We start from the raw sequence: 14,662 nt of genomic DNA, 5'->3' as shown, positions 1-14,662 counted from the left end.
CAGTTGTTCAGAGATGGCATGTTTCGCTGTACCTCTTGCTATAGTTTGGATCTGGAATGTCCCCGAAAGGCCCATGTGTTACAGTCCTGTCCTCAGTCCATGGTGTTACAGGGAAGTAGTGAAATCTTTAAGAAGGGAGGCCTGGCCGTGGGGGGTGGTCTTCTGCATTGAGGGCATGTCCTTGAAAAGGACAGTTAAAACCCCAGCCCCTTCCTCTTTCTCTCTTTTGTGTCCTGGCCATGAGGTTAGCAGTGTGCTGCCTTGCAACAGGACCAATCAATCAGGGACTGAAGCCTCCATAACTGAGGGCCAAAAATCAACCTTTTTTTTCTTCATAAGTTAACATATCTCAGACATTTTTTATAGGGAGAGAAAGCTAACTAACGTACTTCTTGATTCTGAGAGTATAAAAGATGGAAAAAAAAATGATGCAGTGTCAGTTCTAGGAGGAGCCCTAACTGACCCGGAAGCTTTTACTTCCTGCCTCTTGGACCCGACTACTATACTGTGTGTGAGATGTGCAGGCACATGGAGAGGCCATATGCATAGGTCCTCACTTATTCAAGAGCCAAGCTTCCAGCCCATAGCAGTCATCAATTGCAGCTGTGTGAGCGAGTTACTGTATGGATTCAGTTGACTGCCACCATCTTGAGTGTCCCAGAGTAACCCTAGTCAGTTTTCTCTGCATGGTTTCCCAGTATGTAAATAGACAAAACCATGGTATATCTATTTCTTCAATCGGACTCTAACACCAGGAATGTTCCTGACTCTTTGACATTATCTTAGGATAAACCAGGGACATTCAAATTGAATAAAGTCTCTTTATCCTGACTAATATATATATATATACTCTTCCTCCTGACCCAAATCACAGGGATCTACTTGGTCTTGCTGCTACCCAGGCCCAGCTTCTGTCAATAAGTCCTAATAAACTGCACTCTATGCAACCGTGGATCTGCTTGCCTTTTTTCTTTATTTTTACTGCAATTATATGCTGGGACTGGATTGTTCTGGAATATCTGCCTTGGATGTCCTGGACTAATTGAGCCTCAGAGTTCTGCCCACAATATGTAGAAAGAACTACTCAGCTATGCCCAGTCAACTCACAGAGTCATAAGCAAAATAGAAGACTGCTATTTTTAAGCCACTAAGTTTTAAGGTGGTTGTTTCACAGAAACAACACAGGAAACTGAGCCAGGGTTTGTTATATCACATCAGGAGGAGGCCAAGATGAGAGGGACTGAGAGGCCACTGCAGTACTTACATCGCTGACTTCATCCTTGACCTTGCGGACATGCAGCAGCATGGGTGTGTCATGGATTGTGGTATAGCCCCGAGGCTTGGCCTTGTTGTATTCCAACTTATAAAGTATCTAAAAGAGTTTTAAAAGGAGATGGACACAATGTTATGCTTCTTTTACAATGTACAAATATAAATGCAATTTTTTTTTTTTAGTAAACACAGGAAAGAAAATTTAATAAATTCAATGGGTGGGTTAGTGCTCTCTGCTAAGGCCTCTGTGTTTCTCAACTGGTGAGTTGGTCAATTTGGTTAGAGCAATTCTTCACTGTGAAAGAAGAGTCCTATGCATAGCAGACACGCAGCATCCCTGCCTTCCTCCCACCAAATAGCAGTAGCCTTTCAGACACATGACAATCCAAAATGGCCCTCCACATTTGTGAATGCCCGAGTTTGTGAATCTCTTCAGTGTTCCCTGTACTTACATCGCTGATTTGTTTGTTGACTTTTGTGGTACGCAGGTGTTCTGGAGTGTCCACGACCGAGGTGAATTTGTCCTTTGTCTTTTCATAATTTTTCCTGTACTTGATCTAAATTGTTGAAGAGAAGAATTAGTTCACTCTAAGAAGTAGAATAGAGAACTTTAAAAATATAATGAAACACCAGAGTGGGATATAGTGTCACACAACTTTCACTTTAAATTCTAATTAGAATTGTTGAAGATAAATTTGCACTTGATAGCAATTGTATAGTAGAGTGAACAGATAATAATCTATTTTCTACACATGGAGTCCCTGAGAGGTTAGGACACTGAGTCAATGGAACCTGTAGAATGAATCTCAGAGCAACTTGTTCTTCAGACTCTGAAAAGTACCATTGCACTCACAATGTACTGTGTTAAGTGTTTACAGTCTCTTAAAGGATTTTTCCATATCAAAGATAAAATAGATATAAAATAGGAAATGAGTGTATACAGTTTGAAAAGTATTTATCATTTAAAAAATAATTTGTTTTTATAATTTTCAAATCACATGCACACAAGCTGTTTTAAGCAGGACAGATACAGACAGCTTAACAAAATCTCATGCACAACTATTTGATGATCATATATTAAGGCCAACGAGAAAGTTTAGGCAAACAGGATCTTTATGGAGAGAGTCTTCCTCCTCATTGTGTGTGTTGAGTTGATGGCAAACTAAAATGATAAAACATCTTGCTAATTCAAAAGATTAAAATTTGGGGATGGGGAGGATCTGAGAAAGTGGCATTTTATTAACATTATATCTGTAGTTAAACATTACCACTCTTTATTGCTGCTCCATATTTACCTTTCAGCCTGTGATGGAAAGGTGGTCGCATGTGTTTCCACTGGCAATTTTAGAAAGGCAATTTTATCAGCAACACTGCTAACAAGTGTGTGAAAACAAAAATGCTGGCAATAATATAGCAATTCAGCATCACACTCAAAAGGCACCGTGAATATAAATAATATTCAAAGAGCTGCATGGAAATCCTCATCTCTCCCAAATGGGACAGTTGCAGTGATAATTGAACAATGGGAAAATTAGATGAAAACATTAAATATTCAGACCTTTAAATGCTGTTGACTAATTCTATATCCACAGTCTCTAAGGAATCTATTTCTTTGAAGCAAATACTGAAAAAATATAAATTGATATTATACTAATTTGGAAATAGCATTTGAAGGAAGCTCAGATAATTTTTCTAGGACTTTCTAAAGCATCAGGTCCATATAGATGATGGCTCTTCCATCACTACCTTCAGCCACGTTGAGTTCATTTATAAGGAATGAATATTTATGCAGCTTTATCATGTGAAGCCAGCATGGGTAGGGAGCAGAGACCAAAGAAAGCATAAAAGGGAACGCACCTAAGAATCTAACCTCCTCCCTCACACCCTTCAGACATTACCTGGCTCCACATGTGTGAATTGTAGAGAGCAGTCAACATATCTGGACGCAGAATTTCATTACATCCTTGTTTCAGAAGCATCTTGGCACTAGATTTATATTTTCTCTGTCCATGCAAAGAGCAGTGAAGCACAAAAGAGACTTATGAAGACAGAAAAGGACACGGCTCTATATCCCAGTCACCTCTGAGTGAAGAGATGTAGGCATATATGCTTTGTGCCCTCACATGGCTGTGTGGGTGAAGGGGCCAGATACATGACAGTGATGAGCACAGTGACTGACGTATTGATGGCTGACTGTCCAGAGTCCTTGTCAACAGGAACGACATAGCTAGTCTCACTTATGTTACTACCAAAAGTGTCTTCCAGAGAAGACATCATAGGAACAGAAAAAGACCATCGGGAGTTTGGTTTTTTGTCCTCCATAATTTTTGTCTTATTTTAGTTTTATAGCTTGGTTTGCAACTGACATTTGCAAAGAAATTGTGTAAAAGAAAATAACTTGTGGGAGGACCTAGTCCTCATTTCCATCTTCACCACAGCACAAGTGAGGACACAGAGCACAGACTGGCACACTCAAATAGCTCATGGGCTCTTTGGGTGGCTACACAGATACTTAGAAACAGAACAGCTCAATATCATAGGCAGAACCTATGACATCCTTGCAGCAGACGGGACGACACCTCATGAGAAACCCGGAGCACAATCTGCCTGGACCATCGGCCAGCCCCTTCACAGTACCTGGCTGATCTGGTCGCCTGCGGTCTTAGCCAGCAGATGTCTAGGCTCATCGACTACCAGGTGGTATTTATCTTTCCGCTGCTCATAATCAGCTCTGTATTTTTTCTGCTCAAACATCATATCAAATTATAGCAAGAGTACAACTTCAAGGCCACAGAGAAATGTACCAAGGTAAACACTCCAGAGAGCCAGAAACATATCATTTTTAGAAGTGGCTTCCCAAAGCACCCAGAACAGTAAAAGTGGGGATGGGTATGGAGAGAAGAGAGACAGTAAAGAGCGATTGTCTGGGGATAGCTGGGGCCTGGATAGATCAGATTAATGAAGCTGGAATTGAAGTTTCTTATCTACCTTTTCATATGATGTCATTAGCAATGTTAGGATTTATGGCATCTTATATTGTATTTAATATAATAAATAATAATATTAAGGGACTAGGGTTGGGGGTATAATTCAGTGGTACAGCACTTGCTTATCAGGCGCTAAGCCCTGGCCTCTATACCCAGAACCACAAAAAATGAAGTTGCATATGATTTCAATGTGGCTACTGAGGCCTAACTAGCCCAGCCCAAGGGTCTTTAAAATATAAAATAAAATACTGATAAGCTATGGATTTACCATCTAAGGCTGTGAACTCAAAAGCATAACTAATGCTAAAACATTTATGGAAAAATTGTCATAGTCTTCGAACACAAGTTAATTTATTTGATTATAAAAAAGACCTAGAAATCCTTTGCAAAATAGAAAAATAGAAACAAAATATATCAAGACTGCACTGCTAGGAAGCTACTGATAGTAGTTCTTCAGGGTTGTCCAGCCTGGAAATGTCTACTGAAAATGAACTAAATCAAATTAAAAAATAAACACGAACAACATAAAGTCATGAATAAATATATTATTTGCTATGTTTTCATTATTAAATATATTTTACTACATTTCTAGCATTATTTTTAACTTATATATAAGTTTGTGGAAAACCTAAAAATACAGTTAACTACAATTTTAATTATAAAACCATCCAGACATAAATAAATTCATATCTTGCTTTTTTCAGCTTTCTTGAATTAAATTCAACTTAAAATTTAACTTAAATTCTCGCAGGATGGTTAACAGGAAAGACTGGGTAAAATACAAAGAAAATTTTTTGTGCAAATAGATTCTTCTGTGTACTAAGATACATGATAGTAACAACAGCAACATATTTGAATACATGAATCACAACTATCCCCTTGGAGTGGGTCTCCTGACCACTGCCAATTTGGTGTCTTTGTAGGGGACACTAAATTAACATTAAACTTATGGATCTCCCAACTTTACATAATATCATATTTAATGGAGTTAAGCTAATAGTCCACAAAGTCCTTGACCTGTGTCAGCACTCACAGAGCTGTGCCTCCCCATGATAGTGCATGCAGAGGGATAGGTGGCTGTAGGGTCCTCACTCCCCTCTGAATGGTCCCTTTGCTTTTCCTTATTCATGGTTTACATAGATCCCATGAGATGGTGACATTATACAGTCTTTCCAAATCTTTAGTTTGAATGAACACTTAGGATGACTGTCCTGTCTTTCTATATATTAGGTTTTCATCAAACAACTCTATAAACTTCTTCAGGGAACTAAATAGGTCTAATTGCATTAGTTCAAACATACCTCATTCATCAACTGAGTTGCATACTTGAAATGCTTGTTGATTGGAGAGTCAGCAACATACTTGAAATTTGACTTTGTCCTTTCAAATACCTCTTTGTACTTATACTAGAGGAAAAGAGCATGATTATTTGCTAGTGAATCTTCAGAATGAGGCATGCTATTTATCTTATCCTTGTGATGATTCATGTACAGAGCTAACAAGTATTCCTTAGGCCTTTACCCACTCCCAATAACAGTGATGGGTACACCTGCCTGGATGTTCTGAAAACTAACCCAAAAGACAGATTAGAAAACACTTTCTTTGAATGGATATCAAATGTTATACACTCTGGGTAAAAGTCTAAATAAATTTTTTCTTTGTTCCTATAAATTATTATTTTACATTGAATGCATTTTCATGTACACTTGATGGTCATTTTTAGTCCATTAACTTGAATATAGTTTCTCAACAACTAATTGGATACTTATGATTATACAGAGTAGGGGTGAATTATGGTCTATCTAGTCACCACATGTTTTGAAACAGCCCCAGGAGTTAAGAATGTTTTTTTTTTTTTACAATTTAAAGGGGTTGTAACAAAGGAGAATATGAGCTGGAATGAATGTGACTCACAAAGTCTGAAATATCTACTGTCTGGTACTTATCAGAAAGAAAAAAAATAGCTAACTCCTATTTTACAACTCAAAAGAAGACTCTTCAGCTGCTTTATTTTGTAAATAAGAAAATGAGGACATAAAAGACTTGACTTGCCTGGAGTCACACAATGTGGACCGAAACACCCCCACTGTACACCTGCTACCATATCTCTAGTACAGTGAATCATCCTGAGATGTATTAATAGGGAGGAGATTCTGGGAGGGTTGTGAAATGCTACACTGTGGTGACTTTTCATCAAATTCAGATAAATTCAAATAAAATATAGTCATTGAGGTAAAAATAAGTAAATTTCCGCGGGAGAGTGATAGTTCAGTATGTGTTGCAGTTACAGTGTCTAGAAGCAAGGACAGGGACAGACGCAGGAAAGGTTATTTCCTCAGTGCTAATCTGCCTGTGAGTCCAGGTCTGCGTTGAATGCATGTGACCATTCTTGAGGATATACCTTGCTGTAGAGTTTCTTGTTCTGTTCAGCCAGAGTGAAGTCAGGGGTATCATAAGCATAGCATCCAATGCCTTTAAGCCAGGTCAAATCTTCTTTATATTTTACCTGAGATGAGAACATCAGCATCAAAGATTTTTTAAGAACCTACTCCAAACAGCCATAGGTTAGGGTCTATACAAGTGGAACAAATACAAACTCTGATTCCTGAAGTATATGGAATAATAAAATAGTGAAGCTATTATTTAAAGAGGTTTCCAGTAATACTGATTTCTGCTTATTTTATGGTACATGGTTTACAGTATGTAAACATTTTCATTTTTATTACTTATTAAAATAATTCAAATTTAACAAGATATTTTCCTAGTGAGTATATCATTAGTTTGGTAGTTATATTTTCATATAGAGAGGTGAAATTTTTAATCTAAATGAGCATTGCTGTGTGTTTTAATGGCTCCATGAAGTTGTATCATCAGTGGATCAAACAGAGTATTTTCTAGATGAAGTACTGCACTTCCAGTCATGTAATATAATGTCAGACATTTAGAAGAAAAAAAATAGGTACAAACTTGAGCATATTTTTTCCTCTCACACACTGAAGTTTATTCATTTAGCAATTGAATTTTATAATTTAAACATCCATACACAAGATCTTAAAGCTAGGTGTGAGTCTTATCAGTTTTTCCACAGTGGCTGACATCATAACTCATATGAGAATATGAACTTGAAAGTAGATGTCAACACTCACATCACTGACTGCATCTGTGACTGCCCGATGGTGGAAATGTTCTGGGCGGTCAGGAATGGACCTCCAGATGCCCAACTGGCTCATGTAATTCTCTTTGTATTTCACCTGCCACAAAAAAACAAAGACAGCTATAAAGTCTTTCCCAAAATTAACGTACAAAGTCTCCTTTTCCCTGGAGTTTTACAAAAGGGAATTTTCTAAGAAAAGAAAAGAAAGTAATGGTGGGTTAGAGAGTCCAACGTAAGTAGAAATACAAGGACATACTTTACTGATGTCATCCGTGACTCTGCGATGATAAACGATGTCCAGAGCATCCTTCACAGTGTGATATTTCCCTTTGGTTTTTTGAAATGTTTCTTTGTAGCGTAGCTGGAAAGAAAACAAGCACATAGATTATGAGAACCACTACACTGAATAACTGGGCTCTCTTAAACTTGAACTCTTCTCTCTTAGGTTTTCTTGTGAACACATTTAGAAAAAATTAAGAAGATCATTTTAGATCCTGGAAAAGAAGAAGACACTAAGAAAAACTAATGGAACCCAAACATAGTACAGCTTGATGCAAGAATAACATTTTCAACCTTGGTTTATTGGCCATGACAAATGCATGATTGTAATGTAGATTGTTAACAATAGGGGTATATGGGAATTCTCTGTATTATCTTTGCCACTTTTCGGTAACTCTAAGACTATTTAAAATCTTTTTGTAAATGTAAAATGAATAAATCAAACACTCATTTTGGAGGGAAAAAAGCGAACTGAGTACAAGACATACTAACATACATGGAAAGAGGAGAAAGATTTAGCTTCTAATTCCTACTGTTAAAATGACTTCTGCACTAAGCAATATTAAAATTTTATTTTTACTTTTTTTTTGGTATTGGCGATTGAACTCAAGGACACTTGACTGGTGACCCACATCCCCAGCCCTGTTTTGTATTTTATTTTAGAGACAGAGTCTCACTGAGTTGTTTAGCACCTTGCTTTTTGCTAAGGTTGGTTTTGAACGCATGATCCTTCTGCCTCAGCCTCCCAAGCTGCTGGGATTATAGGCATTCCCCACTCTTTATGCTTGTGATATTTTAAGAGAAAACAGCTCTGACTCAAACTTAAGACCATTAAAGAAGACAGCTGACTGTGGTGGTGCTTGCCTGTAATCCCAGCGACTCAGGAGACTAAAGCAGGAGGACCACAAGTTTGAGGCCAGCCTGAGCAACTTAGCAAGACCCTTTTTCAAAAAATTAAAAGGGCAGGGGATATAGCTCAGCAGTAAAGTGCTTCCTAGGTTCAATACTCAGTACTGGAAGAAAAAAAAAGAATATCATAGAAGATTCACCTCATCTACATAAGATAAGTGCTTCTTTGACTAATATGTTTTCAACCTCAAACAGTTCCTTTGTTTTTAGGTAGCTCTGAAAAAACACATATAAAAGATGACTCCTTTGCTAGCTAAGCAATAAAACTTCTTTTTCCATTTTCTAAAAAAAAAAAAAAAAGGCAGACTTGCCTTTAATCACATGCTACAAGAAATGAAAGTCTGTCTCTCCTAATTCCAACTCCTGAGTTGTATGTCATTCACATGATCTACATTTAGGCAATTAGGATAAGAAAGGGAACACATATTTCTTATAGCATGCTAGGAATATTATATACATGTTCTTGTGTAGCTTTACTTCTTTTTCACGATGCTCATCTTCATCTGACATATAGGAAAAGAAATATTAAACAAATTATGGAGTCATAGAGCAAGCATATGACAGTGTCATGACTGAATCCATATTCAGCTCACTCTAAGACCATGATTTTATGGGTAAGTAAATTAGTTGTAAAGTATCCCTAGGAAATGCTGCAAAAGAGTAATACGAAAGGACCACACTTTTGCTCCTGAGAAAAGGGGCAATAGGCTTCTAGCATCTCTTAACACGATTCTCAGCTACGTTGCTTGGTTGATATTGGGTCAGTGTTTTTGTTTTGTTCCTGATCTGTGTTGTGGGCCTTGACTCTGAACTGTGGATGTGACTGAAGAGCTTATGTTCCTTGGTACTGCAACCTCAACTCTCCCTATCACACAGGAAAAAGAAGGGCAGGATACATACGTCACTGGCATTCCAGTAAGCCCTCTTGGCTCTGATGAGGATCGGTGTATCTGGCACCGGAGTGTACTTGTCCTTCATCTTTTCATATTGGATCTTGTACTTATTCTAAGGAAAAAAAAAATAGAAGAGAGAGACAAACTTGAGGTCAGGTGTTTTTACCCTACTCCAATTCATAACCAACTTACAGATCTAGCAGAGGGAGACAATGTATCACACTCTTTGAGAGAATAGCTTTGTTTTCTGTATTTTGATCATGTTGAGTACAACTTAGAATAATGAACTCTCTGAACAGAGGTTAACAGGTGGATGCTGGGGATGTAGCTCAGTGGTAGAGCCTGGTAGACACAAAACCTAGTTTCAATCCCCAGCGACACACACACACTGGGCAGGTGAAGGTTTTGTTTTCTTTAACTCAGTGCAAAATCCCAACTTACCTCACTGACCAAGTCCTTTACATCTTTAGCGTGCTTCAAGGCTGTGGTCTGGTTTCCAGCATGATGATGGGGTCTCTCTTTGGTGGCAAGTTCAACATAGAGATACTTTAAAATAAGAGAATAAGGTGAGATGTCACAAAGATGAAGCATTTAGTATTTAGCCCTCTTCATTCATTTCTAACCCTTCAGTGGGAGGGGAAGGGAGTGCTTCTAGAATCTGTTGTCCTGGTTTGATTGCTTATTTGTGTTTTTGTTATAGGCATTTGTTAATTTTTCTCTGTGTCTCGAATTTGAAAACACATATATGTTCCGTTTGTCTACTATTCCTACTGCTGAGTATGGAAAAGCCAGGTGATCAGGAATGCTAGCAGAGCAGTGAGAGGATTCTGAGAGCGCTCTCAGCATACTTGCCCCTTAATTTTGCCTGAATGCATGAAATATGGTTTCATTTATCTGTGGATAGCAAGTCCAATGGAATGATCCAATAACCATTTTCACAACGTGCAGTCACAGACCACTCATGAAGTGACTAAAGTTACACAGCACTTAGAAAAGAAGGTGTGGCATCCTTGCTCCCGTGAAACCTAGCTGTAATTGTGATGGACTGAAAGGTAGATGCTTCCTAAAGTGAAGTGCAGATGGGCACAAGACTGCAGCAAGAACAGGCAAGGCTAAGGGCCTGCCACTGGTTAGGAGAGGCCAGGCGCGCAGTCCCACCCCAGGCGATGCTACATGGCAGGGTTTGAATATTCATTTACAATTGGTGTTACCTGGCTCTGAAGCTTCTGCCCCCGCTTGGCTCTTAAAAGATCAGGAGTATCGGGAACTGAAGTGAAGACTGACTTCAGCTTCTTGCCTTTGGCTCTGTACACCAGCTGGACATAAAACACATCATGGCCGTCATCTCTGCTTCATTGACCTGATATATTCTCTGCAGATCCCTTTATTGCTTGCTCATAGGAAAAGTAGACCCCTCCCACTGTAAAAGTTTTATTTTCTTCCTAATAAACCAATGACTTATTAGTACTTTCCTCCTGAGCCTGCCTTCCCTACTCTTTAGCAAAAGAAGAGACATTGCCCACCTACTTGTCCAAGTTTCAAGCGTCCCGCTCTGTTCTTAGTGCCATTCCCACTTGTTTCTTCTGGAACCCTTAACTGACCTTTTGGTCCTCCTATCCTCAGCCCTTCCTGCTTTTTCAGCACTCTCCCTTCATTTGAAAACAGGTCCAAATCTCTCCCTCCATTAAGATTTTTCCAACCTCTAGCCAGTGCTTCCCTCCTTCCTTTTTCAGCCAGATCACCTATTCTTTCACTTTTTGATTAATTTCTCAAGATCCTTGGCTACTACCCAACTGTACCAGTGAAGTCACTCTTGATAAGAGTACCAAATCTTTATTGTATTTGCTTCAATAAAATCTTCAGAGTTCTCTGTAGCAACAGATACTGTTCTAATTCAATCCTAAAAACGGTCTTGTGTACCTCCCACTCCACCATTCTCTGCTTGGTGGCCTCCTATCTCTCCAGGCCTCCCTCTATGGTCTGTTGTAAGCTAGAGTTAAGTGTTGGCTCCTTTTATCCTATCTATTCTCCTTGGGTGAGCTCATTTGTACCTCATTTGACCTCACTTTGAGATTGATGACTTCCAAATCTTTATATCCATTGTGTCTCCTGAACCCCAGACCCAACTTTCAACAACTTCCTAAATGTGATTTATCACATTTAATGTAGAATTCTTTATGTTACTCCCATCTCTACCTCACATCTGCTTCATGTCTTCTCTATTTTGCTAAATGACTCCTCGATCTCCCAGTCACCCAGAGAGAATCTGGGGAGTCATCCTAGACTCCTAATTCTCAACCCTTCCACTCCTGCCCACCAGCACTACCCTGTTTCAGCTTCTGTCCTGTTTGTTTTCTACACATCTTTAGGAGTCTCCTCAGCTGGGCTCCTTTACTGGACTGCTCCATGTGGCTCACCCATCTTTTGCAAGTCTGAGAGACAGATTTTTACAATACTCGAACTATCCTGTATAGAAATAATTCAATGATTTTTCATAAATCCCAAAGGTCACTAATACAATACCTTTAAGGCATTATGACCTGGCCTTTGGGATTTATGAAAAATCCTAGATGAGGTTTCTAGTCTCATCTCCCAAAATCCTTTTTCATAGTCCTCATGTGCTATTTTAAACTACCCAAGCTGTTAGAACTCATGGCTGCTTTCACATACTATCCTTCCTGCCTACAATGTTCTCCCTTTTATCTGCTGGAAAAACTAGAATCCATGATCTTTTGACTAGTCCTATAAAATGCCTTTTATCACACTGATGTCTATTTCTTCTCCCAGACCAGGAGCCCATGGGATGCAGTGGCTCAGCTGTATAATCTTTCGTCACCTAATTCCTAGACAAGAGGCCTGAAAATCAGTAGTCCCTTAATAAATGTGGAGGGAATTTAATAAGGCAAACTAGAAGGAACAAATGAATTCCAAATAAATTCTAATACAATATAAATACCAGTTGAAGAAATAAAATTAAAATTTTCTTGACATGTACATACATGTATATATATAATATCTAAATTATATAGAACTACACTTAATCTAAAATGTAGCTCATGTGTTTGGAGCTATTGTGATGTCACTTTTGAAAAGAAATTAAATTAAAATTTAATTTCTTCCAGGTTCAGTCTGCCTCTGTCTCTGTCTCCCTCTTCTCCCAGGTAATCAACTTCTCTAGCTTAGGAAATTGAAATGCTGGCATTGTGACTCATATAAGGCCATACAGCTAATTGGAAGTAAACCTGGAACTAAAATTCAGTGTCCCATGCCATTTCTATAGTTCTCTTTCTGATACATTTTTATTGTACTTAGGTGTGCGTTGTTCATGCTTCTGTTTCTTAGTATTACAAACGCTTTATGTCAAGAATCTACACAATGCAAAGACAATTTAAAAGTCGGTAAATTGAACTTCCTTTTTGACAAATTTTTTACCAAGTCAATATTTCTCAACTTTCCTGATACCAAAAACTCCCGAGGACTTTATTGTAGCCTTTACCCCCAGACTTCAGAGGATGGTCATTCTTATGGAGAGGCAAATATGGTAGAAACTACAGTACTGAAAAAGACCCTTTCTTCTTCCTCAAATGTTGATGCACAGTATACATAAAATCCCAACAGGAATTGAGAAGAAGGGAAACTCAAGTTTTGGATAATTCTGAACCCAGACGTTAAACCAATACCATTAAAACAAAACAAGTATTTACTTTGAAGCACTTTTAAATTACCGAAGCATTTTATTATTATTATTATTATTTGGTAGCTGAAGGAGAGATGTGATGAAGTGGTTTTCAACCCTGGGTAGATTTGAGGATCATCTTTGGGGCATCTAAAAAACATACAGATGGGCCAGGCGTGGTGACACACGCCTGTAATCCTAGTGGCTCAGGAGGATTGCAAATTCAAAGCCAGCCTCAGTGACTTAGCGAGGCCTTAAGCAACTCAATGAGACCATGTTTCTAAATAAAATATAAAAAGGGTTGTGGATGTGGCTCAGTGGCTTAGCAACTCTGGGTTCAATCCTCAGTACAAAAGAAAAAAAAAATACTGATGCCCCAAATCATACTCTAGTGGAACTAGGGGTCAAGTCCATCCAAGGGTAGTTTAAAAACATCCCATTGGTATTCGGCTCCTAAACCAGGGAGAAGCACTTACTGGGATAAAAAGAATGTTAGCATTCTTGTCTGAGTGTGCGCACCAGTTGAAATAACAGAGAGAAGCTTTTAGGAAAGCAAATGGACTCAATTAGCATTTATAAAAGCTAAAGGATTAATCATCCTCTGACTCTGGCTCATAGAGTGTAAGAAGCTATACAACCCCTCCAGGGAGGGCAATATCTGTTGTGATAAGGCATCTGTAAGTCCAAGAGCATGAGATTTCTAGTCAGCAGCCATCAAAGTCATTGAGAATGATGAAGTGCTCTGACAGCCAGTGCTTGGCTCAGCTTGATGAAGCCTGCTAAACTGAGCCACAATATAGCCTGATGGTAGAAGAAGAATGCAAGTTGCTTATAAGAAGAGCAACCAAGAGCTATAGATGTAGCTTAGTGGTAGCTTGCATGAGACCCTGGGTTCAATCCCCAGTACCATTAAAACAAAACAAAACCAAAAAAAGACCAAGCATTTACATTTGTGGAATGCTCTTAGTTTTGCAAAGCACATCCAATCTCTGGCCAACATAGATGTCTACTAACATGGCCAAGGCACTAAGGAGACACACTTGTAAATAAGATAGGAAGATGGGGTTGATACTTCAAGGAACCCACTGTCTAGGTGACAGGATCAAATCTGTATACAAATATTGCAACAGATCATGAGCCTCAATGCCAGATGGGCAGATGAAAATGAAACTAGTTTGGAATTTATTGAGTGGGCAGAAGAAAGGGAGCCATTGAAGACTATCCAAAGGTCACTTTCAGGATTGGGATCCTGATAGCAGGAGAGAAAAATCTGAAATAAGTTCAATTTGGAGACTACAACAATAGTGTATGACAGAAGGACTTTCTATAAAATCATGTAAAACCTCTCATCAGCTCAAGTCACAGGAAGAGTAAGTATTAATATTCTCACTTTACCAAAAGGGGAAAAGTAAGTAAATTGAGCCAAAGTGAGGTCAACTGACTTTCTTAGACATTGTGGCCACTCTGCAGTTAAGGGAAGAAGGGAAATGTT

The 14,662-nt window shown here is 38.6% G+C and overlaps 1 protein-coding gene across 1 annotated transcript in view; it reads right to left on the bottom strand.

Moving 5' to 3' along the window:
* Neb (nebulin) overlaps nucleotides 1-14,662 on the bottom strand; it is a 200,339-nt gene that overhangs the window by 40,537 nt on the left and 145,140 nt on the right. Inside the window, exons 106-115 of the mRNA XM_071619399.1 lie at nucleotides 10,706-10,810; nucleotides 9,936-10,040; nucleotides 9,502-9,606; nucleotides 7,670-7,774; nucleotides 7,406-7,510; nucleotides 6,661-6,765; nucleotides 5,561-5,665; nucleotides 3,910-4,014; nucleotides 1,725-1,829; nucleotides 1,265-1,372 (exon numbers count right to left, since the gene is read on the bottom strand). Of these exons, the coding sequence (XP_071475500.1) occupies nucleotides 1,265-1,372; nucleotides 1,725-1,829; nucleotides 3,910-4,014; nucleotides 5,561-5,665; nucleotides 6,661-6,765; nucleotides 7,406-7,510; nucleotides 7,670-7,774; nucleotides 9,502-9,606; nucleotides 9,936-10,040; nucleotides 10,706-10,810 (1,053 nt within the window). The remainder of the gene's footprint in view (nucleotides 1-1,264; nucleotides 1,373-1,724; nucleotides 1,830-3,909; nucleotides 4,015-5,560; nucleotides 5,666-6,660; nucleotides 6,766-7,405; nucleotides 7,511-7,669; nucleotides 7,775-9,501; nucleotides 9,607-9,935; nucleotides 10,041-10,705; nucleotides 10,811-14,662) is intronic.

The sequence above is a fragment of the Marmota flaviventris genome, chromosome 11, assembly GCF_047511675.1.
Source record: "Marmota flaviventris isolate mMarFla1 chromosome 11, mMarFla1.hap1, whole genome shotgun sequence".
Taxonomy (NCBI): domain Eukaryota; kingdom Metazoa; phylum Chordata; class Mammalia; order Rodentia; family Sciuridae; genus Marmota; species Marmota flaviventris.
Note: the sequence above shows the minus strand (reverse complement) of the source record. Positions and strands in the feature narration are given on the sequence as shown.